We start from the raw sequence: 27,715 nt of genomic DNA, 5'->3' as shown, positions 1-27,715 counted from the left end.
AGCATTATTATTATTATTGTTATTATTATTATTATTATTATTATTATTATTATTATTATTATTATTATTCACTCTTATTCTCACTCTTCATCATTTGTGCGACATCGCCGCGCAGCCGTTATCAGCGGGATCAGCCCCGATTGCATAAAAAAAGAAGAAAAAAAAGGAACGACGATTACGTTACTTCCTAATGCGAAATTTGAGCGCAGCAAATAAGCTGTTTCACCTTTTGGATAGATTGAGGCAAAGAAATCGAGCAACACATGTATGCGCTATCACATAATTTTTTTTTATTTTTCACACGTATTCCTTTAACAAAGACTCCACTAACAGTTCTTGACAGTCATGAAGGAAGCTTTGTGGTCGGAGAAATAGACTGATATATGTTCGACTTGGTACACCAATGCTTGATTCTCAAAGACGAGATCTATACAAGTGCCTCGCGAGGTTGTCACAGCCGTGGGGGAAGCAGAGGCTAAGCGCCGCCGCCGAGAAGACCCTGCCGTTCGCGCCGCCGAAGCGGAGGCTCATCGCCGCCGTCGAGAGCAACCAGCAGTAAGCGAGGCTGAAGCAGAAGCTCATCGCCGCCGCCGAGAAGACCCTGCAGTTCGCGCCGCCGAAGCGGAGGCTCATCGCCGCCGTCGAGAGCAACCAGCAGTAAGCGGAAGCGGAGGGGGGCGGCGTGTACACCCAGCGGCAAACGATGGGGGCAGAAGCGCGCGCAGCAAGCGGACAACACGATAAAGGGAGGAGGGAAGAGATAGCAGCGACTGACTGATGCCGCTGACGGCGATAGTGAGTCAACCCCAGCTATCCGCCACACAAGAACGGGGGGGGGGACCCTTTCCTCCTCTTTCTGCATGGCGGCGACGGTGTTCTATGCAGTCACGTTATCTTGACTCTCTAGCGGCGTCAGCGGCATCCAGCGGTATCAGTCGGTCGCTGCTAGCGCTGGGGGGATGAAAGGGGGGCGGAGCTGGTTACGAGGCCGACGACGACGCCGACGACGACGACGACGACGACGACGACGCGAAACCCAGGAACGGACGCCAAAGAGCTGCGCTCTAAAATGAAGTAGATAGTTGTGAAAATGACATCAGCTGGAGCCGTATTTTCTAAAAGATCCATTCAATTTTCGTAATATTCTTGCATGAGATCTAATTGTCTATCCAACCATAAATTTCACTTCCTTATCAAACGCATCCTTACGAAATATGTGGCTACGTCGCAGTTTCTAACAATAATTTCTTTATAATTTATATTTGGGATTTGAAAGCGTTGTTGCCCTTCTTGCAGAAAACTAGTCTTAGAGACAGTCTTTAAGCAGTGCCGTATTCGATCTCCTTTCCTTTTTCCACTTTCTTCTTTGCTCTTTTTTCCTTTTTTGTAATACCTCTTTTCTATTATCTTTTATTCCCCTTACCTCCTTTCCCCAGCACAGGGTAGCCAGTCGGTCTGAGATCTGGCAGACCTCCCTGTCTTTCCGTATATTCCTGCTTCCTCCTCCTCCTCTTTATAATTCATATTAAAACGAAATAGATCGTTGCACTGATCATTAGATTTAATAGGTGGATATCATTTGAAAATCAAACGAAGGGCTCCAGCTGATGGCATTTCACGTTCCACTTAGCTCACCCTTCGCCATTTGAGAGTTTTATACATAACGTGTCATGTATTCCGGGATGCGCAATGGCGTTTGCGTATCCCCCCCCCCCCCCCAAGATATATATATTTTTTCTTTGCTCACGTCCGCAATACGTAGACGGCCATGTCGACAGCCGTGAGCACGTTGCCATTGTTGCGCTCGGCCAACCTCTGCTCAAGTATCTGCAGCTTGTCCAGGAAGCTGGACATTGTGAAACCGGCGGGCAGCTGCTGTCCCATCCTCAGGTGGCGGTTGTCTTTGATAGGCGGGAAGCAGCGCGGCTTGAACACCTCGCTGAACGCCGTCGAGCCCATCAGGCACCAGCCGACGTGGAGGACGCATCCTGCACCAGACCACAGGACACACATGTACATGACAACGTGCGGAGGGTCCATGTGGGTAAAATTGTAACGTATGATAAAGGACGTTCTCGTTCTTTTCCACCACTGAGGTGTTGTCAATGTCCCTTGTGGAGTGTCTAGACAATGAAGCACGTTGCGTAAGTGCAACCGTGCGCCGACAGTCTCTTTGTCTTGCCCCACAAACACCTGCCCACCCACCCACCCATCTCTGTTCACAGGCGCGCGCACGCACGCACACACACACACACACACACACACACACACACACACACACACACACACACACACACACACACACACACACACACACACACGCGCACGCACGCACACGCACGCACACACACGCACGCACACACACGCACACACACACACACACACACACACGCACGCACGCACGCACGCACACACACACACACACACACACACACACACACACACACACACACGCACGCACGCACACGGCCTGCCCAGTGAAAACACTTTGTCATCCGAATCATGACCCAGTGTCAAAGCACTATTTCGGAGACAAACAGGGCATCCGCCGGACGTCCAGTTTCGGATATCTTACCACGGAAGTCCCAAGCATACCGCTATTAAAAGCTCCAATATCGCAAGACTGGCCAACAAAACTCGCTAGGAGAAATCTCAAAACAATGACGAAAACTTCGACGGGAAAGGAAGAACTCCCGCCCACTTGACGTACATGATCCTGTTTCGGATGTCCTACCAAGAATGTCCTAAGGTTATTCCACATGCACATTTTGCAACACACACGTGAATCTTTGTTCTCTAATTAAGGCTTGGTCCTCGAGTTTCCCAGCATGTTCGAATTACAGTGCGAAGCTATCATGTCCGCAGCACGTGTGTACGTCGTACATTACGAATTTTCTGAAGCAATTTACTTTGAAAAATTCGATTCGTTCAATAAGGCACTTGCGCTTGGCCGGAGGGCCTAGAAGAATGAGGATGTATGCTGCACTTCCGCACACGTGCTTGCGCGCGTGACGTACGCGTGCACGAAATGTATCAGTCATTGATGCGTGGGCGCTCTGCCCGTTGCATCTGTCTCACGGCGTGTGCTGCGACAGTAATAGACATTATGGCAAACACCGCAAAACGCCCTGACATATGTCCATAAAATGCACGCAGCACACATCGCCCCAAGATGTCCCTCGCGGACATGCAAGGGACGGCAGCAGGACACGGATAGTGCGGCCGAACGGTCATGTGAGGGACGCCCGTAGGACGTATTTGGCAAATTTCTAGGACGTCGATGTCCTGGCAGTGGACGTCAACAGGATATCCACAGGACGTCATTGTTTTCACTTGGCACTTCCCTAACGCGTGTCTTTCGACAAATGTCGTTTCTTCATTACTTTTTGACATATTTTACATCACACAGGCCTATGGTGCCGTCGTCGTCCTCATCATTCGATTTCACTTCCAACCGTGGCCTCCGAGATTGCACGTGAACCCGCGGATGAAACCCTCCAGGTAACATCCTTCCGTCAGCAGACTCGCTCCTACATATAGGCCTGCACATTTACTAATCTAGCCACATGAATGTTATGTCTTTGACTATCGTAATCTACTACTGTAACACAGACCACCGGCTACCTTCCGCACACATTACATAACCAACCCAACCATATTTTTTCATCTGAACCTCAACTAGCAGATCAGCTGCGGACGGATAACGACTCGCACGCGTCCGCACCGCACTGTCACGTGCCTGCACCACGAAAGCATCTGTCGGCTTTGGTCGCGGAGAGCTTGACGCGCCGGGACGCGGGTATCTAGTTATGATCCTTATGTCTCTAGTTGCTGCACCCGTCACACCAGCAGTCCTTAACTTTTTCTTAAGCGACTGCCTTATCCTACAAGTTTCACCCTCATAGTTTAGTATTGGTAGTGTGCATTACTTGTATACTTTTAACGCAATAGCGTTAAGGGCCACGTGTCGGAGAAAATCTGGCGTCGGCGTCCCGCGCCCAGCGTCGACCACCGTTTCGTCAAAAATTCCGATCCATGCAACACAACCCCGCAGACCCTCCGTTTAGTGTAAAGTTACTGAACTAATTCACTTTCTCAAAGTAAAATATATCGGAAAAATCGTAAAGCGCGTTCGACTTACACACAACCTACAGACATGATAGCGTCGGACTGTAATTTTATTATACGAGGAAACATAATTTTGTTACGCGGAAACTCAAACCCAAACCCCTTTTCCAGCGTTTCTACCATTCAAAGACCGGCCACGGGGCGGCGTGCCCTGTTCCATGCAACAGCTTCAGATGGCGCTCGCCTCCGCCGCATTACGGCCCACGCAAGAGGCCGCGTTTCTGCCAGAAAGTTCGCCTTCGTGCATAGCGTTCGCCGCCAGCGTTTCCCCGTAAACATTACGGGTACATAAGCTGCAGTTGCCGGGAAGCGTGAGAAGCAGTCAGATTTGAATGTATCAGGCATTCCACTCTTAAAGGCGAAGCGTCCCCCTATTTCTAATATGGAGGATGTCCGCCTATGGTGTACTATAGCTCCGAAATACGTTTCGAGTGTCCCTCAAGATGCGATGGCAGCTAGACGAAGGAGCTGACCCAGTCGGCCAAACAAACTTGAAACACGTTAAACCTCGTTGCCTTTCTCCTACCTAGCTACTTCTGATTCAGTGCCGTTTAGGCGACTCACTCGTGTGACACATACGCCATGCTAATTACCTTGAATATATAACAACCGAGTGCGCAAATAATACAAGCAATGTTAACACTGAAAGAGTCGGATAAACATGGCGTTTCAGCTTGCTTGGGCCAATCCTTAAAGAATTCACGTGTGCCCTACGAGAACATTCTTGTTCTCTGTCCTCGTGGGCAAGCCAAAGTATATTTTCCTATATGATTATGTAAATATTACCAACAATAATTAAAAATATTACCAGTATGAATTCAAGCGCGAAACATTTGACGTTGAGCCCCCATTGGGAAGCGTCTAAATAATTTGTTCCCGTGATGATAGCTGCTGTGGCCCTAAATTTTTCCGGGCTGTAAAGAAAGCGCGCGAGTCTTTAAGCCCTTGTTTTACGCTTAGCAATTGTGATGCGTCTCCAGTTGAAAGAAAGTGGCATATGTGTCTGGTGGATATAGTCCGCTCTTCAGGTGAATCTACGCGAAGTCTGGGTAATTTAAATCGAACCTTTTTAGGTGAACCCTCCCGGACTTTACCGACCGTGGCTGCTGCTGCTGTCTTGCCATATAACTCTCACACATGACAGCACTCGTATAAGGAATCGGAATACAGTCAACCGCCTATGCTACGAATGCCTCTGCAACAAACGTCATATATACGTAAAGGTATAACAGCAATCTAGGCATAACAACAAACGTTATAACCAAATATTATCAGGGCTACAAGTTTGGCAGAGTTTGGTCCAGTAATATAGTGAAATAGTAAAATGGGCTGATCTCGGAGATGGCGGGATGAAAAGTGCCCTGATCTTCGCGTGATGGGGTACGCGACCCAGGTGATTCGCTGGGCAGGCACGTTATCGCAATGTTGCAAAATGCGTTGCAGAAGATTATCAGTTTTAAAGCACTTAATTAAACGCTTCACGAAAGTTTCATATAGGTCCTAAAGTGTGCGTTGGAGACATGCATAACCTTTTTCCCATCAGAAGTAATATGTCGACGTAACAACCGTTAGTTTTAATTGAGAGAGAAGAAAATCGTATGTAATTCAAAAGCGCTGCTCTGAGCTCCTCCAACGTATTTTCTACGTGTGTACTGATACGCGGATTTGTTCAAAAAGAATATATCATTTTTTTAAAGCCTCTGTAACCGAACTGGCATTTACACGGAAGCATGGAGTTGGCGTGTGGATTCCAGCGAAAGTTGTCATAGCGACTCTCAAGAGCTGTGAATTCGAGGCGTGTCTTATATGTCTTATGTCTTATATGTCAAAAAGAAAATGATATGTCTTCCCTCCAAAACTGTTGAAGCTACATCACTCACTTAGTCACCTTGATTGGGAAAGAGAGAATGCGTGAACCGACAGTTCGAGCTCTGAGAACACCATTACTACACGAGTACGTTCATTCTTTATTGTTTATAAACTGTGACAGTAGGAGAAATTTGGTTACTGAAGAGCTCTCTATCACAACATCGTAGCTAAACACGCACAGAACACACGTAAATAACACTACCATGCTTGTGTGACAGTCAGAATCCAATTTCCAACGAACCTGTTTCTTTGAAGCTAACAGTCGCAATAAATATTTCAGTTGCCTTTCATTCAATCACAGACTTTAAAAGGTGGCTGCTATATGACTGGTCCGTTTGAAACCTTCCAGCCTATAGCCCATACGGGCTCTTGGTAAAGAAATGTTACAAATGCAGTAATTCATATATACGAACTTTAGGTTGCGAGATTATTGGTCGTATTATTCCCACCATTTTCTCTAGATGTGATTTTGTCGCAGTTTACAGGTTGCCCAGGGCAGCATGCTAAATACTGAACGCTCCGGGTAGCCCGCAAACGAAATTTACTGCTAGGGCCCGTAATTTTTCCAGACAATGTGGATTTTGCTTATTCAATATATATAACCTGCCTCTACTTTTAGGCAAATATCAACAATGTGCCTTTATTAGTTCATCGGGGACCCCGTAGAAGCCTACCACGAACTTCGTTTAATGGAAAAATAGCGAAAAACAAGAAGAGTCTAGTAATTATTTGCAACGCTTCTAATGTGGCCAGGAAAGTTAGTTTCACCGCACATTGCACTGAACATGACCCCCTTTTCCAATAAACATAACCATGGTGTAAAATAGATTTAGCTCGGCGAAGCTATTGGGAAGAATAGCTGATAACGGCAGTATGACACTTTCGAACACTTGCTTAAGTTTTTAGCTAAAACAGTATCTATCTCGCACTTATTTAACATCGCATGAAGGTTTGCCATAGCCTTTCCCGAATTTTCGCTAGATTTAATCTTGGTGGCATTTGTTCTTCTCAATTCAGTTCAGTATGTTTTCCTTAACGATCCCCGACTTCAGGGGTATTACATAGGGGGTGGGCACGACATACGAATTTACACTCGTTCAAGTAACATATGCACGCATATATATACTTACACGTGTTCAAGTATATGCAAACGTGTATGCACACATATTAACGCCTACGTATGTACATATACATACACGCATGTAAGTACAAACAACATATATAAAGAAAAATCAAGTACAATGTAGTTGGAGATGGTCAGTGACCTGTTGTAAAGATACGGATGGGCAGATTATGTCGACAATGGCAGAGGGGAGGCCATTCCATTCTGCCGCCAAGTGAAGAAAAAACGAGGCTAAAAAATGTTGATGTTCGTGAACGTGGTCGCGAAACCTGCTGCGAGTGGCTGGTGCGGTATGATATGCGGGCGAGGGAAACGAGCTAAATTCCGCGCGCCACTAGTAAAATACACTCATCATTCTGCAAAGTGTTTGCGCAAGTAATTTTTTTGCGAAAGCCTAATAAACCTACCCTTTTCGAACTTCGCGTAAACATTACCCACCTGTCCCTAATTACTTTCAAAAAAGAGAAACAGGGTACACCTCCGTCTGTTCACCGAGAACGGCGGGCGAACGCCGTATAACGCATGAAAAAAAAATAATCCACAAAGAACGAAGGTTCATGAATTATTCGTAACTCTCCTAATTAAGCCAGTAACGTTGAAATTGAGGGACACATTGCACTTAAGATGCCGCTCATTTCGGTTAAACGTGAAGATTGTGCAGCGCAGAGTTCTCACAGGACATGGAAATGTATCTGGCTGATAACGGCAGCGTGACACTTGCGAAACTTGCTCAATAAATATTCTGCAAAAGCTGCAATGAATCCAACTGCATTGAACTTCGCCCACATATTTGCTATTGAGGTCTGCCCATTTGAGCCGAGTTTGACCTTGGTGGCATACGTAGCTGCTTCACGACAGCGGGCTAAATTTTGCGCTGCTCCTAAAGCGCGCTCATAAATGCCCGGAGCACCTGCATACTGCATACATAATTTATAGGAAATTCCGCCCCCCCCCCACTTAGCGCATATATATAGTTCAAACTGTGCGTACACATTAGCCATAACCTGTCCCTTGTTTTGAATTACGAATTACAAACAAGGTGCCTTGTCTAATTAACCGAGGACAGCGGAGAGACCAACTGCAAACGTGGGATGACGCGTGAAAACAAGGCAAGAACGAGGTTTCAGTAATTCTTTGAAACGCCACTACTTATACCAGGAAATACAAAGTGTGCCATACATTACACTTAACATTCCCGCTAGTTTCATCTAATTTGAAGTTGGTGTCTTGTGCAGTTGCTTTAGGACTTTCGAAAGTGTAACAAATAACGACAGTGTGACAGAATAGAACCCTTGAATAAGTAACTTTCTACAGAGGCTGTAATTAAGCTATAGAGATGAAACATTTATCGTTCATCGCGTACGACTCGCTTCCTTTTTTAACGAACTATGAGCTCCGGGCTTCGCGTACTTCGTCAATGAGACCTGGGAAAAGTAACTGTATGCTGTGTATAAAATATAATAATTGGGAGAAGATGAGTATTCAGCAATTACTCTTAAAGCTTACAATGGCCCTAAGTGCTTTAAGCTTTCGGCACTCGTCACCCATAAAACGGCCCCAATTTACTCAAAACACAAAACCTCCGCCTTAAACGATCTCACTACAGAGGAGAGAAAAACGTTTTTTAAGCGTTTCACGTAGCACATTTATATATTGGCCAAAAACGTGGGTGAAATAATTTTCATTTAACCTCTAATTAACACCGCAATATTAAAGCTGGCCTGCCTATTGCACTTAACTATTCCCACATTTTCTCAATATACAGACTTCGTGAGTGATATAGCTTTTTTTAATAAAACTATGAAAACAGGTCTATAACGTTTTCTTGAGCGGTTATATAGTGGCAACAATAGCTTCGCGTAAAACACTGGACGAGATAGCAGTACGACCTCAATAAGATAGAAATAATCAAAACCTCTTACGCTCACTTGGATTGAAAGTAACACGCTACATACCCCGTGAAGATAGACAAATAACTTGATATAAAATAGCACATCCGTGGAAGTCATGCGTAATGCAATGTCAGCGTATGACACGTGACAAGCACGAGTAGTCTCTGCATGTTTATTTTGGAACGAGACAGTTGCAGCGGTGTGCGCGCAACGCTGCGCCGAATAAATTAGCAACTTGCATTCTGATGGAGCAAGAAAAAAAAAAAAACCCAACCTCGTAAGTTTCGAGAACCTTTCCTGTGCCGAAACGGCCAAAAATGCGGGAAAGCAATTTTGAATAAGGGACGTAACACGGACGTGCACTGGCGCTGAGACTTCCATCAGCCCGGAGATCAAGAAAGAGAACTTCTCCGCACGACTGGCCGCTCGAGGCGCTTTGCGCGTATTCGCGGTCTTCTTTCACTCTCGGAAAAACGCTCTTATGTAGCGCCTATTGAGCAACAGAAAGCTGTATCGGGAGTTTTTCATGTCGCTCTACAATTTTATCATTGACACTTTTAATCTAACCATATTATCTGAGAATTCCATTAAACAATTAAGACTAATTATGTAATTAGGCGGAATGCAATAAAATAATTTGAGTATCTCCGAGCGACGGCAAACGACGTTATCTTGCTTCTGTTCAGCTACGCGGCATTTGCGTATATTTAAATCTTGGTGCATGATAGTTGGGACTCGTATACATGTCAGCGTGGGCGCGTGCAAACGAAATGAAAAATAAAAGGAAATGTGAACTGCGGACTTACCGGTCACCAGCAGTGAGAGGAAGAATCTCATTTTCTAGAACAGAAAAGAAGAAGCGATATGAGCATCAGTAGGGGCGAGGTGAATAAAATAGGGTAGATTTACTGCGACAAAGGTGTGGCAAGGCATATGGTTGGTAGACCAGTATAGTAGATGCTCGTGGTACTTCACTGGCTCAGTTTACAAAGCGCTTGGTTGTTCGCTTTTATTTAAATTAGACGTGCACCACTTTGTTGAAATATACATCGTGTTTACTCGCGTAAGGTTCGCACTTCTTTTTTTAAATTTTACCTGGCGCGGGCCTTACACGAGGCATGCTTATGGTTCGAAAATTTTCGCACTCCAATGTAGGGGCGCCGGCCCTACAATATGGGAGTAAATACGGTATGTCAATATAGGGCTGTATTGGCCAGCGGCGTAGCCAGAAACATTTTCAGGCACGGGACAGGGCCTGGGCAGGCCGCATACTAATATAAAATGTTCGGGGTTGGGTGCGGATCCGGGACACTCCCTGGCTATATACAGTCCAGCAGTTTCATACAGTTCAGTATGAAATGTTTTTTTTTTCACGCGTAGAAAATTCTCGAATGCCGCGATTCTTACGCTAATCTCTCCATAAATAAATTGGTCGGGAGGCCGAAACGGAGTGTAAAGGCTACTGTCGTTCCTCTGGTGGTCATACCACCTTAGACACCTTGGAGCTACTTTCGTAATCGCAAATTTGTTTATGCACTTGATAAGTCTGGTTTAGCAAACTACTTAATATGACTCTATAATGTTCTCGGGATATTAGGAAGAAGACGAACAGTTTAATAAGCAAAGAATAATTTGCCCTTGGTGTAACTGTTGACGTGAACTTCCAGTTTCCCACCTTGGGTCTTCCACCTATTGCTGGAAAAAAACTCCTCAACATATTTTTTTCTTTTTGTTGATTATGCTTATCCTTGATGTGTTTTGCACATCTGGATAAAAAATAAACATTTTCTTAGTATTTATGTCTCGTTATGAAAGGGTTAAATCCCTTTAAACGTGTCATAGACGTTTCGGCGTCTCAATTTCTTACGCGTAGACGCAGGCGCCGGTGATTGACAACGCGTACTTTATAGACTTTATGTGTAGAAGGTGCCCATGCGTTGCATATTTGGGCAGTACCGACAAACCAAACGAACTTTGTTCACTATAACATGGGAAACACGCTCTCAATCCCGTTAAACGCGCAAGAAACTATTTGATAAACCGAACTTTCATTCCACTCGCCTGCGAACCTTTAACTGCATATAGTTTAGAAGGGTCTGCCCTTCGTCGCTACGGTCACACTATGAGGAATTTGATATATCTGCTCTTTCGATGTCTTTTCTATTGTAAGAGACTGCCCCACACTTGGATACAAACTGCTAAAAAGGTGAAATATTTTACTTCACCTATCATCACCCTTTTCTTTTTAATTGGCATGCTATAATAGGGGAAATTGGCAACGGTGCACTCTTAGACGCTTGAAAAAAAAAAAAGAAAACACGTTATCACACACAGTATGTCGCACAATGTGTCACAGGTGTGTCATAAAATACAGACAGCCAGCTTGGACACAAATTTATGTGCATGAATCTAAGAACCCAGAGAAGATGAAATTGTATACAGATGGGCATATGCAAACACAAGTACTTCGGATTGTTCGAGAACGCACACAAGAGCAGAGCTTTGCGGACGAGTGCACAAAAGGTAATATACAGCGTGTCCCAACTATCATGCACCAATATTGAAACAGATGCAAATGCCACGTAGCTGGACAGAGCCAAGGTAACGTTGTTTACCGTCGCTTGGAGATACTCAGATTATGTTTCTTGCTTTCCGCCGAATTATATAATTAGTCTTAATTATTTATCCAACTTCTCAAACATTACAATTAAATCTGAAAAAAAAAGAAAACTTAAAGCGACAAGCGCTTTATTCTGAGGCCCCGCCGATATTGGCTATATAGGCTGAGTATTTCTTTTCAGACTGAGTGGCCGTCGATCTAATAGCATTAAATACGCTCTCAATGTTCGCCTTGTAGTTTCGTATTTTGAGCACTCGAGAAGGAGTTGGTGCACCTCTTCCTCTGGGTGGCCACAAGAGCACTGCGGACTTAAGGTGTGCGTTATATCCCTCACCGAAAGGTACCACTTATAAGCTGCAACAAGCCGCAGGGTGGTGCAGTAATGTTTCAAATTTTCTGTTAGCGCTCCGATTTGACGGAACTGACAGTTTTACACACGATTCTACGAAGAATAATACGGAACTCTTAGATTGCTTATCAAACCAGGTATTTTTGCTGAGACGTCAGGATACCTGATTCGAGAAGAGAAGGGCTTCGCTGTAAGTGAAAGAGCAAAATTTAATCTATCTTCGTTATTGCGCGCCTTATTCGCAGCTGCGTCCGCTGCAGCGTTTCCAGGAATATTGCAGCGTCATGGTAACCACTGAAACCCAGTAACGTAATTCCTCGCGCTTTCTTTTGTGGGCTGTTTGAGCGCTTCCCACACTGAAGCTGCACTCAACGAATTGTTGTCGGTTCCTTTTAGTGGGGCGACGGCGGTGTGAGGATCGCCAAACATAATCCATTTTTGCGCGTTCTCTACTGATGGTATACGAAACGCAACGCGGATGGATTAGATGTCACCTAGGATAATTTAAACAGTTGCTGTAACACTAAATGTGGAATGACGAATGCTGAAACAGAGGAATTATTATGGCACGATCGCTACGTCTGCATACACACGGGGATATATGAGGATATAAGATGTAAATCTGGTATAGTGTCAGTCGTTGCGTGGCTACTGTGAGCATGTCTGTCTCTCTCAGCTATTATTCGCTCTACTGATTTATTTATTTAATTTATTTACTTAAAAACACTGCAGTCCTCTTCAGGCCTATACAGTTCTACTTTTGGTGTCGTGAGCATCTAAAGTGGGTAACTTATAACCACTTCGGATAATTCAAAGTTCGGAGAATGCTTCATGTTCCTGAATAGCCTTACGCATTCAGCTTATGTCCCTTGCCCTAAGGCCTGCGGTTTTGTGGATGCGTCTCACGTTGCGTAAAATGCGATAATCGTGTCGACAAATTTCAACCGTTCGCAAAACTAGAAAAGGCGGGCAACGAGTTTTAACGCAACTAGAGGACTCGAAGTTGCCGTGGCGGACGTCGAAGCGCACCCTAAGCCCTCTTTGTCAGTAAACGTTGAAGTCGCTCCACAGTAACTTGTAGTAGTGAAGTGACTGATGCTTCAAATATGATGAATCTTTTTTTTCAGCTCTGCCAGCTGCTAGCGTTCAGCGGTTTCAAAAACGAAGCACTCTGCCGCAGCGACGTTTTCTTCGTGTTACGTTCCCGGCAAGAACCTTAGTCGCGAGTCTTTTACTACTCGACTGGCAACAACGCTCCACCGCGCCGATACGCGCGGTTCTTATCGGTGTATGTCTTCGCGCGGCATAGCAGAGCGAACCGCCGTATCTACGCGCTTCGCGAGCCACTGTTTGTACGGACGAATTCTTGACGGCGAGATGTCATAACTTCATACCCCCCCGCTTTCGAGTTCCTCGGTTACGTCTGCCATTATTCACTGTGCCACGTCTGACACAAGCGTCACACTTTATGGCTACGCTGTTGTACAGTGAGCGGTGGTCGGCTCATTATCCCGCTACAAGCGTATCTAAGAGAACATGAATGAGCAGGAGAGAGAAACAAAGGGGTCATTCCACGTGAAACGCCCCAGGCATGAAACGTAACCGTCACCAATTTTCTTGGAAAAAGAAAGAAATGGCTAGTTGGTGATTGTGTAAATAAGATTTCAGCGAATTATTCTTCTCGAAAAAAATTTTTGTGACGTAAGCGCTCTTAGAACTTTTCGCGAACAAGCAAAAGTTGGTCGGCGGTAAATGTTCTTCAATCAAGCGCAAAACTAGGAACAATGACCAATATTATTTTATAAATAGTCTAGTGGTCTGGTTCTTTCCCGTGATGACATAAGGGAACAAATTTATGAAATTTCTGCGTTTAATTGGGTCAGTAAAGAAAGAAACAAAAAGAAAAAGAAGAAATGTGCGTTTTCAGATTTTCTTTTGCGTAAACATCGTTCACATTTCAGCAACAAAATTTTTTTAGTATTCTCTCCCATTGCTATAGTTTATGCTAAAAGGTAATGTTCGACTACGAAATTAACTGCTTTTCCTGGAAATCACTTCCGAAGTTGCCAAAAAGTCGCCTTTTGCATTAGGAATTCAGGACCTCCAGATAAAAATACGAGAGAGAACTTATTGCATGCATCAACCTTTCAGCTTCTGTTCTAAAAAAATTAATTTCACTGCATTTTGTTAGAGGCGAGAAAAAAAAGGATGTTTGAAGTCCCCAGCCAATCTCGCCGGTAGGCACTCCCGAACTGTGTCTTCATTCACTGCAGAACAAGTATGCGCCGCCGGCTATTTTTGTGGAACGCATATGCACTGCGGCTATTTTCCAAGCGAACGCGTCCTGCGTCAATCGACATCAGTATAAATGCACCGTAAACTGCGCATGTTCGGCAGTTTCACCACTTCTAAATTTGGGGGCTTAGTGCGGTCAGGTACGCGAACAGTGCATAAATGTGAACTTTTTGCAGTGGCAGATAGTGGCTAACATACAACCTCATTCTCTGTTACGCTGAGCCAGAATAATCGCATAGTCATTTCTTCTCTGCTGCTTCACACAAGAAGGGAAACGGCGTTTGACCAGGCCCACGGACACAAGACACAGCTGGCTGTAAGCCTGCAAAGTGGAACTTTCTTGACATTTGTTTACTACGCCACAGTTGGCGCGGAGTGTCGATGATTCGGGTTCTTGCGTAACTCGTAGCTTGCTGATCTGTAGCACTTACAAAACAACGACTCAGAGTCGTGCACAATATCTCGTGTTATATGACTATCCGGTTCTGACGGCGACTGAAGCAATCATGGTTAACATTCATCGCACAAATGTATTATCGTAAAACTTAGTTGCGGGGGCATCCAGATTCAAATAGCGTAATCGGATACTTTACAGCCATTTACCAACCCATAAAAAGCATGCGCCAATACTTTATGCATAAAGCGTTCAAAATCATGGCAAGAATTCAATTATGGCCCGCACGTGTTCTGCAGTGAGGACACAGTTCAGTGCTGCTTAAAGGCGATATCGGATGTGAACTTCAATTTCGTTTCTCGCCTGAAACAAGATTTACGTAAATTAAAATGTTTATATCACAAGCTGAAAGGTTGTTGTGTATAATGGGCTACCTTGACTATTTTTAGCTGGAGTGCCTTCATGCTTTATTTAGGTCTCAACATCGTCAAAAAGTGACTTTGGTACCTTCTGGAGTAAACCTCAGTTAGATTACTTAATTGTCTAACATTATTTTCAGCAGAAAACAGAACTACAGGAAAAAAAAACGGTACAGAATTATTGTGGCTGAAACATTAACGACGCTTATGCAAAACGCTTCTAAAGATGCACAATTCTTTTGATGTTTTATTGAACCCATTAAACGCGAAAATCAATAGCTGTGTTCACCTAAGGCGTCACATGAAAGAACTACGCCAGTAGAATATTGTAAAGTAAGATTTGTCCTTGTACTTAGTTTCACATTTGAGCTTAAAAATTTTACCTCCAACCAGCATTTCCTTCTTGGGGACAATTCAAAGAGCGCTATCACCAAATTTTTTTTCGTGAAAAATAGTTCGGTGAAACCTGATTCACACAACTGCCCACTAGCCAAACATTTTTTCCAAAAGAATCGAATGGTCGCTGTGGGGTCTGGGACGTGTCGCGTGGTATTACCTTGGGAATAAACACAGTGTAACTACACATATAGAGTTATCCTGTACGTTTGAATCCTGTCAGAAAAGATTGTGTGCTCTATAAACTTCCGATGCATAGAATTATTCCATGACAACATACATGGTGATTCAGCGAACACTCTCATAGATTCCTAAAGGTTGCCATGGCAGATGGCACAATTGCAGTTCATGAGGTGGTCTACTCGAAGCAGCTGACAGTACTTGCACAAACAATTAAAATGCATAAACGACTAATTAACAAAAAATAACTAATTGCATTTTAAACTAATGGCCCATATTGCAATTTACAAATTCTAGCCGTGGAGTTTGCAAGGCGGATCCACTTGGAACGAATCCTCAAGAGGAGACCAGTTTCGAGATATTAATTCCCAAACTTTTGCAGAGAAATGCACTGGTTTTCTAGTTAATTTTGGGCTTGAATGCATACAACGACGTTTTTTAAGGAAAGTAACTGGAACGCCAATGGATTTCTCTACAACGTTCAGGAATTAATATCTCGAAACTGGTGTCATCCTGAGAATTCGTTCCAAGTGGATCCGCCTTGCCAACTCCACTGCTAGAATTTGTAAATTGCCATATGGGTAATTAGTTGAACACTTAATTAGTGATTTTGTTAATTTTTCATTTCTTCATTTATTATACCCCTCAGGGCCAATGGCATTACAGAGGGGGAGTGGTAAATACAAAAAGACAAAGACAGTTGGTTACATGAGTGTTTAAATGCTACCTGTATATACAATATTAGCTAAGGCTTCACGGAACTGTTCATAATTAATAAGGCCTACAACTTCGGCGGGAAGATGGTTCCAGTCACGCGAGGTTCGCGGCAGGAATGATTGTGAAAAACTTTTGGTGTTGCATGACAAAATACCAACTTTGTACTGATGATCAATGCGACGGGATACATAAATTGGATGGGGGATGAGGTGATCTCGTAGAGTATGGTGATGGTACAACTTGTGGAAGAAGGCAATACGAGACACTTTTCTGCGAGATGCCAGCGATGGGAGGCAAAGATTAGATTTCATGTTAGTTATACTCGTTGTGCGGTTGTAGTTAGCAAGAATAAAGCGTAAAGAGTTATTTTGAACCATCTCCAGGTCAGTGATTAGGTTTTCATGAGCAGGGTCCCATACCGGAGTCGCGTATTCGAGTTTGGGGCGTATTAACCAATTAACCAATTATACATTAAAAATTCTGTGAGTAATGTGCGCCTCTTCGTGTAGACCAGCTCATGAACCAGAATAGTGCCATCTGTCACAGGCAACATTTCAAAAATTTGAGAGTGTTCGCTGAAACACACGCTACGTTGACTCGCAGGTTTCAACGGAGCATCCGATACGACAACATCGGATTATTGGACGGGGAGTCTATCGAGAATAGGTGTTTTATTTATCGAGAATATGCGTTTCTTGACGTGGCAGTCATTTTCAAGGGATATAAAATGTAACTTTTAAACCAGGCTCGACTAGTAGACTCCGCTTTTCGAAGTTTTCCCTGCGGAACAATATGTATTGGCGGAGAAGCTGAAGTGAGAGCTTCGTTCTTGAACTTCAAAACCCAAGCGGAAAGAAACTCTGACATCGATGTTTGGTTTCGTAGACTTCACGATATTTGCTGAAATTTTAACCTTTTCGGCGCAGTTCTGTTTGTTTTAAAAGACTTTTAACTTACACTTATCTTTATTTAACAACTAGAAGCTGTGACAACCCCCGACGTAAAGCGCCATGCTTCGGGAACTGTACTAGAATGTGGTACAACACCATTCGCCTTTAGTTGTTACGTCAGCGCTCCGGAGCACTAAGTTTCTGCGTCAGTTAAAGTAACGTCAGTAAAAATAAACCATTTTACTATTTCTGACATATGAGTCACTGCGCTCGCTGAGAACTTTGCTACACTTGGTGCAGTTTCAGAGCGAGTGCACATATGTGGTGAAAAATATTTACCTCGCATCTAGACTCCTCAATTACATTTTCTTAGTGACGTTCCCCTTAAGTGCTATTATAGTTAATCGCGTCGTCGGAAACTTAGTCGAAGTTTATGTCACTCGCATGAACAAGGATCTATATTTGATTCATGCCTTCAAAAAATTGTCCAGACATAAGTTACCTCAGCCTCTACATTGAGGTCACTGGCTGGATTATTTTAGATTACTCTTCGACCCTAATCCTCGCCACTAAAGATAATTTCTTCACATTTAAGATAAAGGCTAGCCCGTAAAGAAATGTGTGCACACTATAACATAAGCTGGGAACGTAGTAAAGCGTGCAGTTCTTATATGCCACTTCTGTGTGCATTACGCTTGGTGACACGCCTCAACTGCACTATTACCAGGAATTTTTTTTTTCTTTTCTGAAATCACATATATATACACTTGCCTCTTGCGAAGATAATGTCTTAAATGTAGAGCGAAATTTCCTTGTTTTCCTTACTCTCCCCTCCCCCTCACTCTTTTTCTCACAAGTACACAAATTCGCGCAGTTCATAATGTTCGTGTGACAAGCTTTTCTGGAAGCCATACAAAAATGCGCAAACTTACCGACAATAAGAATTCTGAAAACACTGCGTTACATTCGGAATGTTATTCTTTATGGCCACTAAGTTTTGCATTGCCAGAGCGATTACGGTTTAATGCAGTGGTCAAAAAGGATTGACTCCTGCTGCCATGGAAATTACAATCTCTGCTGATTTTGTTTAATAGAACAAAGGTACCATTTTTTCACAAGAGGAGGTATGTCAGGACCGTTGGCGACACTTGACAGCCCCAACTACAAGATAACTTTAAAACTTTTTCCCTCTGAAATATTTGTGACACATAGACTTCTGTCTCATGCGCAACGATCGTTCTGGTCTAACGAGCGTTTCAAGTGAAGGGCAGCGCAGTAGATTCCAAGTGACGTTGAATAAGGATGACTGATAGTGTCAGGTTCAGAGACACTGTCAAGTGTTATAGTCTACAGTGCGATTGTCCTAAGGGCTATCTGCACCATTCTTGAAGTGGCATCGAAAGCAAGATTACGTCAAGCTAAATTGATTGATTGTTGCTCCAAGGTGTTCAGAGCCTCAATTGTACTGTTAACGTAGCTTTTATGAGCAAGAAAATGATATAGATTGTGGCAAGATTTGCGGCGCCGCCGCCAAAATGCGGTACCAGCTCGTAATAGGTACTACTTATAGTTGGGAATTTGTAGCCAACCGACAATAACACGAGAAAATTGTAATACCATTGCATTTCAACCAAAAAGAAAGCTCATTATTTGTGTATGAAATAGCTTTTCAACATAACTTACTGATGCTACCTGTCTTCATGCTAATACGTAAGTGATATTTACAAGAGAGGGTGCCGGCTTCGTACGTTTTTTTTTTTTAAGTCAAAGTAGGCACTAGTGCCAGCCAGAGCATGGCCTCTGAGATCACCAGCGCAGCTTATAGGTTACTTAGGTAAGGGGCCTTAAATTCACCGCACCACCTGTTCGTGGCACGGTGTATTTGAATCGTGAATGAAACGTGCGGCCGTTCCATTGTCTGGTTTCTAAACAACTAAGCCATCTCATGACACAAAACAAATGTTTCGAGGTCACTCGAAACGTAACACAACATTCTAGATTAGTTCAGTGTTCGACTTAACATTAGTCTAATAGCATAAAACAGAGCGAGGCAAATATCGCTGTTCACTCAACGTAACCAGGGCACCCTAATCCTGAGTAGGCCAGTTGTGTTTCACCGCTTTATTTACTCAGGTAAAGTAGCAGCCGCAGCATCAGCTGTTGTAGCACCCCATATACAGCGTGTCCTACGTAACTTGAGCCAAAATTAAAAAAATTGTATGAGGGTCATGTTGCTGGAGAGAACTAAGGTAATGTTGTTTGATGTCGCTTGGAGCAAGTCAGACTATATATTTTTTACTTACATCTCATTATGAGTTATTAATTAATTAACATTTTATATATTATAATCAAATCAAAATTGTCAATCGGAAGATTGTAGGCCATTATGAAAAATTCTCGATCCATCTTTCTATTGCTCTGTGCGTGCTACATCAATGTTATTTTCCAAGCCTGAGAGTTTTTTCCTTGAATTGATTGTAGACCTTCCTGGAAAATTCCCGATCCAGCTTTCTGTTGCTCAATACGTGCTACATGATGTTTTTTTTCCAAGCCTGAAGGAAAACCCCCAAAACACATAAAAAGTGCCGCGCGACAAGTCGCGTGGCTCTATTCGCGAGCTTCTTTCAGGCTTAGAAAAATGTGTTGGTCTGGTAAACACGAGGTTGCGGGATCGGATTCCGGCCACGACGGCCGCGTTTTGATAGGGGCGAAATGCGAAAACACCCGTGTACTTATATTTAGGTGCGAGTTACAGAACCCCAGGTGGCCCAAATTTTCCGGAGTACCCAACTACGGCGTGCCTCAGTATCAGATCGCTGTTTTGGCACATAAAACCCCATAATTAAGTTAATTCAAAATCTCTAATGTAGCACGTATTGAGCAACAGAAAGCTGGCGCGGGAATTTTTCAGAAGGGTCTACAATTTTCTTCTTGACACTTTTGCTGTATATAGAGTATTTAATAAAGTTGACTAAATATAATTATTTGATTAGGCTAAATAAAATATATAATTTGGATTGTTTCAAACATGGCAAACAGCACTACCTTGGTTCTGTCCAGCTACGTGGCATTCGCATATTTAAAAAAAATATTTTGGCACAAGTTACGTGGTGCCCCTGCATATACTGTTAAGAACGGCCCGCTGACATGCAAGTTTTGCCAACCAGTTGCGACCGCGGGCGTCATCTTTTCCTGGAGCGGCGCCGCAAACCTCTAGCCACGGCGTGACTAAGTCGACTGTGTGTCGAGAACAATACGCGCGTCCTCCACTCTCCGTCATTGGAGCCGAGTTCGACGAAGCAGGCTTTGTGCCTGCACTCGCCACCGCCGCCCTGGTCTGCCGCGAGCGGGGACGCGCCGCGGGAACGTCGACGGGGACCCCTTCCCACGCACCGTTCTTGCAGTAAGCCCCGAGTTCTACGAAGTCCGTGAGACGTCGGTTCCGGACCATGAACTTCTGTGTGTGTGTGTGCGTGTGTGTGTAAGTCGTCCCGCGGAGAGGCGGCGTGTTTACGATGACTGGACGAACGTTTCCGCCACCTTGGAATCGGGGGAGGACCGAGTGTTTATAAACCGCTGTTGTGCGGATGCTCAGGACACTCTCTGTTGCAGTCATGTTAGACTGACGTACTTTTCTCTCGCAGTCATGCTAGACTGATGAAGTGCATGTAAATACAGTAAATAAACCCATATTCCTCGTTCTCGATGGGAAGCAGTCCTTCCCTTCATCAACGTCCTCAGCGTGGATAAGTTGGACGACGGCATGGGCCAGCTACCTTCTAATTCATGCCGGACTCCAACCTTGACAACGGGTTACGAGCGATGGGATTCAGCCCCAATCCTGACAATACCCAGTGTTGAAAGCGTTGTATCTGCATTGCCTCAAAGCATACAGCCGTGTGTTTCTCCCCCCTTATTTAAGCATTCCTTGATTTGCATCTTGGTAATAGCAGCATCCGGTGAGGCTTAGAAGGCCGTCTTTATTACTATATTTCTTTCGCGAGGCTGTTCAAGTCCAGTAGCACGATATTTTTTTTTATCCGCGGCATAAAAAAGTGCGCCTTATAATGGGAGCAAAAGCTTGCGCCAGAAGACATTCCCTCTTGTTTTGTCCCACTAAGCTACAAAACCAACCACTTTCTACGCGATACCAAAACCAGCTATACGCGGGAAAGTGACATGGCGAGAATGCATGTGTGATGCTTCACATCTTCCTCACTGCCGCCCCGAACTATTGAGCGCGAATTAGGCGTATTGACTATAGGGGAACTGTCACATTGCTTATTTCCCGTGCCGGAGACGCGGTATTCTTTCTTCGAAGTTTATCGTTTTCCAACGTCATCAAGATAATGCACGGCGTTCATTTCGAAGTTGCACATTGAGAGTTCAACAGTGTCCTTGCAAAGTTCAGCAAACAGTCTTTTGTTCATGTAGCCTTGTTTGCTGTCGATAAGAGCGACCTCCAAATGGCCTGACAAATAATAGGCGTTCTCCAGGCAAAAAGCTTTGCACATGGCCTAGTATTAGCCTTACGCGTGGAACTGAAATTGAAGTATAAGCTTCCCAGCAACAAAGATTGTTGATTGGTCGGAGGGGTGAATGAATGATCGCCTTTTGTGTAGGCGAGTATTCTGTAGTGCCACCTCCTTTATCAAAGGCGCGAACTGTGCAAAACTCGAAGCTAATAACTACGCGAAAAGATGTAAAACAAGCGACAAATGCTGCCTATATAGTGTTCTCTGTTTTGTGTTGTTCTTCTTGCGTCCTTGTTTGCTTCGTGCAGTTAACCTCATTGTAGTGATAAATCAATAGCCCAAAACGAATGCTTTCCTCCAAACCAGTTTTGCAAGAATAAAATTATACGATATTGGAGCAAAATTCGAATTCATCTATTAACCTGCAGCCTGTTCTGTCCATTTTCAGAAGAACTCCGCTTTCAGAAAGCTACAGTTCGCATTAAATCTAAAAAAAAAAAGAAATCTGTGATAGAAGAGTCGCCAACAAAAACTGTTTGTGGATTTATGGACCGGAACCCGTGAAACAGCGTTGTGTCACCACTTGTCGTGTCGATGAGAAGAACCATATATGCAGAACTCGTTTTATTCTGGTGGGCTCGCTATATAGTAATAGACGATACTCTTTGTTGTGATAAAATCGCAATGGTATCAGTATGGTATAATGTAGCGCTCCCGAGCTTCATCCTTGGGTTTAATGAGTTTATGGTGCGTAGCTTTCGCACGCCAGCGTTACCAATATATACTCCCAAACGAACATGCAGCCACTAAACTTTCTTTTTGTGTCTGATGCCACAATTGTCAGCGAACTGCAGTTAAAATCTAAAGCTACCCAGTAACAACGCTATTTTATAGGAGAATCAGCTTCTGAAGAAACAACTCTTGTTTCCTATTAGTAACGCATAGTCTAATGTAGCACCATTCATGAATTTTTAAAGCCAAACGGCGAATAGCAGCAATTCTGGTCGAAGACGAGGCATGATTACAATAAAACAGGTTCTAGCCGAAAGACAAAAAAAAAAACAAGAACAAACGGAGAACAGTCAAGTGTTCAAACGCCGTCAATGTGAGCAAAAGACACGTACGGCCACGCAAAAGTCAACACGAGTCGTGTTTTTTCTTCTGTTGTTGAGTAGACGTTTCGGTTGGAAAGATGAAACCAGCCCGAAAACGTAAATCTTTAGTTCATGCTAACCCACTTAACTGGACGTTGTCAAACGGACAATGCCCCAGCTAACGCCAGCGCCCATGCGGTTTATCGCGGGAAGCCCACACCCATTCCAAAACGACCGGCATGGAGGCGTGTATACGCGCACCCTGCAGCAAACGCTCGTCTAGTTTTCTGGAAGGAATATCCCTGAACATGACGAACTTAAATCGTCTTAACAGAGCGTAACGGAAAACTTCCATAGGGACCAGGTGTATACTGCGAACAGACAGCTCGCGCGACGCGGTAGGGAGAACGACGACCGTTACAGGGACGTTTGAAAAGGCGGCGGCTTCGCGCAATGGCGCTGCCTGTTCCAGCGATATGGCCCGGCGTCTTTCTCACCTATGGGCTCCTGCTCGGTGGCTTCAGTCTTCCAGGAGAGTCGCAGCCTGGCTTAATTTCCCCGGCTCGTTTGGATGCGGTCCGTTGGAACGCCTCGGACGTCGGTGGCAAGTCCTCGCGCTTCGTCGAGTTCGCCGCTCGTGCGGCCTCCTCGTGCAGTGAACGCGGACAGAAAATAGGCGCGGCAAGCAATCCGGCGCCGGGCACGCTTCACGGGAGGGGGCTCAACACTGCAAATGGCGGCGGGCGTAGTCCTCGAACTTTAGACGGTCGCTCGGCGCTCGCCGTTGCCTCGTCGACGCTATCGGAAGAGCGATAACGCCTCAGGTTGCCTCGCCTCCTTTGTGAGCGTGTGCGTACGTGTGTGTGTGTGTGTATGTCAAGAGTCCCGCATGAACATACGCCAAGTCGCAGCTTCGGAGCTCGTTTCTTTATAAGGCGGTGTGAAGGAACGCCTCGATCCTTCTCTGTAGGGGGTGACTCGCGAAGGGGACTTAATCTTTCGTCGGCGTCGGTCTCTGCGCAATGAACCTGTCCGATACGATATCCGGGTCTCCGGCCGAAGCCGATCACACGAGGGTGAGACATCGGAGTAGGCGACACGAAGTGCGATGATGTACGGCCCGGCTGTAAAAAAAAGAAAAAAGAAGAGTGTGATTTGGTAGCGTCGTCTACGCTGAGTCAGATATTTACAGGCCGTAACCCGTAACACATAACGCGGACGTGCGCGCACACTCACACACGCCGTGCTGTTTGTTCTCGCAGGTCCAGGATCCGCGCGCGCCGTGATACAACGTGTCCATCAAACGAAACTCGGCGCAAAGAAGGAAATGGTAGGGGAACCTTGTAACTGGAACCTTGTGCGTGAAATACTGCTAGTCCCGGACTCGGGGTTCTGCATTACTTCATGGCCGCATGCATTCGTAGCATTTGGATGGTTAAGCCCCGAGACGCAAGAAGTTCACCGGTTCCATTAGTCAAGGACGGACCGTTCAACCTGAAAAATATACTCTGCATGTTTCAGTCACCAGGCATCTCTTATTGCAGTGATGATTTATCTCATCGCAGACTTCGGGAATACCGTTTTATTTTATTTCGATAGCAATTATATTGCTCTAAACGCAAACAACAAACATTACAGCTTGCTGAAATACGTTTATGCACTTTAGGTTGCACTTGACGTCAGTATTACTCAACACATTTATTAATCGCGCTTGAAGTGCGCAACGAATCTGCGACTATCATCTAGTTGCGATTGGTTATCCAAATGTAGCTGTAACGTCCAACTTGAAATGTGGCTACAGTTCAGCCATACATTGGCACGCAGTTCGTTTACACCATTACGCATCCATTAGTATGAGGAAATACCTCAGAGTGGGAGTGGAGGCGAGCGTGAAGTTTTACGCGACGCTGTGCGGGCTGTCATCCCTAAGTTGACATGCAAAAACGTGGAAGTTGTCGTCGATTTTTTAGCGGCCTCATTCAAGACCTCAAACATTTTCACGACACAACGGAAGTGTGAGAGGCAGTTCACACTATGGATCATAATACAGACACTTGCGCCAAGGTCAGACTTCTGCACGTAAAAAAAAAAAAAAGAAACCGATTAGAATTACAATTACTTCTTTCAAAAATGTAATTGATTACAGTTACCAGTGACTGCCCCACGAAAGCAATTGAGCAATGACAAAAAGGTAATCGATTAGTTTAACATTATTTTCTACTGTTATTAACATTGCACAAACACAGCAAATAAAACGAGCTTGCATGGCTCTTTCAATACGTTTTCTGCATTCGATGTGCGCTCTGGAGAGGGGCGCTGTATAGTAACGTATACACTAAGAAAAGTTTGCACCCTTTGGAGTGTATCTCTGCCACACAACGATAATCGTCATCTGCCTTGACGCGTTTCCTTTCTTGAAAACACCGCGCCCGCTACTTTCCTGTCGGGAATGCTATGTCGTGCTGATAACGCGCATGCCGTTCCTCACTGAAAAGTACTTGGCGCGCAGCGTTAAAGAAAGCAAACGCGTCAAGGCAGACGACGATTATCGTTGTGTGGCAGATACACACCCCAAAGGGTGCAAACTTTCTTTAGAGTGTACGAACGCTTTGCTCACAACATTGTGCTTACTGAGTACCGCGATGCTCAGCGCGGGCCATGAGAAGGCACTGCAGATAAGGTCAGCGAAAAACTGGTAAATCGTATATAGATCCACGATTCTCTGGCGTCAACACCCGGAGCGGCCATCGCTATCGAGCCATGGGCGCGCCGTTTCAATTTGTCGGCCTAGATCTCGTGGACCTCCTCTCGGCGCCTTCACTCGTTAGCCACTTAGACGTCTAATTGTAACGGACATTAGCAAACGTGCTCACGTCCCCTGAAAAGCAGGTCAAACTTGTGATGTAATGACATCATGACATCATAATGATGTGATGTCTACAGACAAGGACTCACAACTATGGGCCGTCCAGCAGGCCCGGGGTGCGCTCGAAAAGCACAAGCCTCGTGACCCACTACAAATGGGCCCAACGGGGCTAGTGCAGAGTGGAGTATAACCCCGGGTCGACGCTTGGCCAGCGTCACGACTCGTTAAATCGTCGTTTGCCGGCACTTTATTAAAGTTATTCCTATCCTATCCTATCCTATTATTCAGTCATTAAAATACTGTTCGTGTGTTGCACACACAAGAACAGGTGTATGTGAGTCACATAATAAGAAACGGATAGAAGCATATGCGTTTAACGGCCAAAAGTTCCTGTCTCTATCAAAGAAGTCATAGACTGCAATAAGGGAAGAAGAATTGAGCAGCAGCCCTTAGCAACTATTGAGGCCGCCTATAAGCGCTTGCAGAAGAGGGAGAGCAAGAGAGAAATTTATTGTAAGATAAAAGCCCGGAGGTCAGACTTCCCAGAGAAATGCGCAAGTCTGCAAGCCTGCCAGGATCAGGTGATCGAGGTGTAGCTCCACTACGCTGATTGTGGGTAAGAGGTAAACTACCTGCATATTTTCATCCCTTTGACTCGTAGTTCCCGCCAAATTTAAGTGCTAAAAGCTGCGTCGCCTTGTCATAACTTGCTTCGACAAAATTGGAACTGGTTACATGTAGTTGGTTACTGAAAGACGTAGTGGAATTACAGTAAGCGTTACCGAGCGAACAAAACAATCGTTAAATTACAAATAACCAAAAATAGTAATGGATTACAAATAATTGTTTGCACCTAATTCGTTAGGTACAAGTCTGATCAAGATGCATTACGCTAAAAGTCATGCTACGAAGTCTTACAGCAACGATACTCACATGCAAGCGCACAGTCACAACGTATGGGATGCTCCCTCCATCCCCCTTCTCGCCTCAAATATATAATCTCTGATCCACACCCGAGAAAATTCATTAAGAGAGGGCGCACTTATACGTGCTCTTATTCGACTGTTTGTCGTCTCTCTACCACGTCACCTTACTATAGGTCGAAGGAAGCTGTGCTTTCCGAGGAGCGGGGTCCATCTGTTTGCTGTACTTAGGAGTGGCCGCGCGCTTCAATGGACGCAACGTGTTTTGTCTCGTTTTAGTGAGGGAAGCAGATGCTCACCACTTAATACGAACTTTAACAGCCTTGCAACCGGAATGCTCCTGCCTTCTGCAAACTGTCCTCGGCTACCGTGTCACTGCCAGCTATGATCTCAGATCGCACGATAACAGATACTCCAAAACACTCCTTGAATTCATACGCGACAAAACCATTGCAGCATGCATGTAGTAAGACAGTGCCATAGGGCAAGGCTTTATTGAAAAAAAAATCTGACAGAACCCATCCCACGATGAATGTCCACGTTAGTGAGGCTAACGTGGAAGCAATTTAGCAACGCCGAAACGCTATACAGCCGGGCTGCTCTCTCGCGCTTCTTACAGCTCACGCTGCTCCGTCTAGCGACACCACCGTTAAGTACGCTCGTGGAACTGGGTTGTTCCCGCCGAGCATCGGAGAGAGAGAGAGAAAACATTTATTAGGACCATCGAGGTCGTTGCTCTTGAGGTCAAGTGGGTGGTGTCCTCATTTTAGCACTCCACTGGTCATGGCTGCTCGACGTACTTGCTGGACGAGATCTTCTTGTCCCGCCAGGGTATTGCCAGTCAGCTGTACCTCCCACCGCTCAAATGACGTGCTAGGCGTCTTTAAGTGTTAAGGTTTGCCCCCGCACCCCCACAAGATGTGAAACAGTGTGGGGCGTTTGTCGCCGCACCAGGGGCAGATGCCGCGATACGTATGTGGGAACATTTTGCTGTATCTGTGTAGGTTTGGGAATGTGTTGGTCTGAATAATTCTGAGAGCTACTGCCTCTTCAGTTCTGAGCTTTCTGTGAGCGGGAGGATAAAT

At 44.8% G+C, this 27,715-nt stretch overlaps 1 protein-coding gene across 1 annotated transcript in view; it reads right to left on the bottom strand.

Annotated features, from left to right (window-relative positions):
* LOC142572841 (uncharacterized) overlaps positions 1-23,674 on the bottom strand; it is a 76,733-nt gene extending 53,059 nt beyond the window's left edge. Inside the window, exons 1-3 of the mRNA XM_075682233.1 lie at positions 23,339-23,674; positions 9,819-9,852; positions 1,748-1,988 (exon numbers count right to left, since the gene is read on the bottom strand). Of these exons, the coding sequence (XP_075538348.1) occupies positions 1,748-1,988; positions 9,819-9,849 (272 nt within the window). The 5' untranslated portion in view covers positions 9,850-9,852; positions 23,339-23,674. The remainder of the gene's footprint in view (positions 1-1,747; positions 1,989-9,818; positions 9,853-23,338) is intronic.
* Between the last annotated feature and the right edge of the window lie 4,041 nt (positions 23,675-27,715).

This window comes from Dermacentor variabilis, chromosome 2 (genome assembly GCF_050947875.1).
Source record: "Dermacentor variabilis isolate Ectoservices chromosome 2, ASM5094787v1, whole genome shotgun sequence".
Classification (NCBI taxonomy): domain Eukaryota; kingdom Metazoa; phylum Arthropoda; class Arachnida; order Ixodida; family Ixodidae; genus Dermacentor; species Dermacentor variabilis.
The sequence above is the reverse complement of the archived record's forward strand: the minus strand, read 5'-3'. Positions and strand labels throughout refer to the sequence as shown.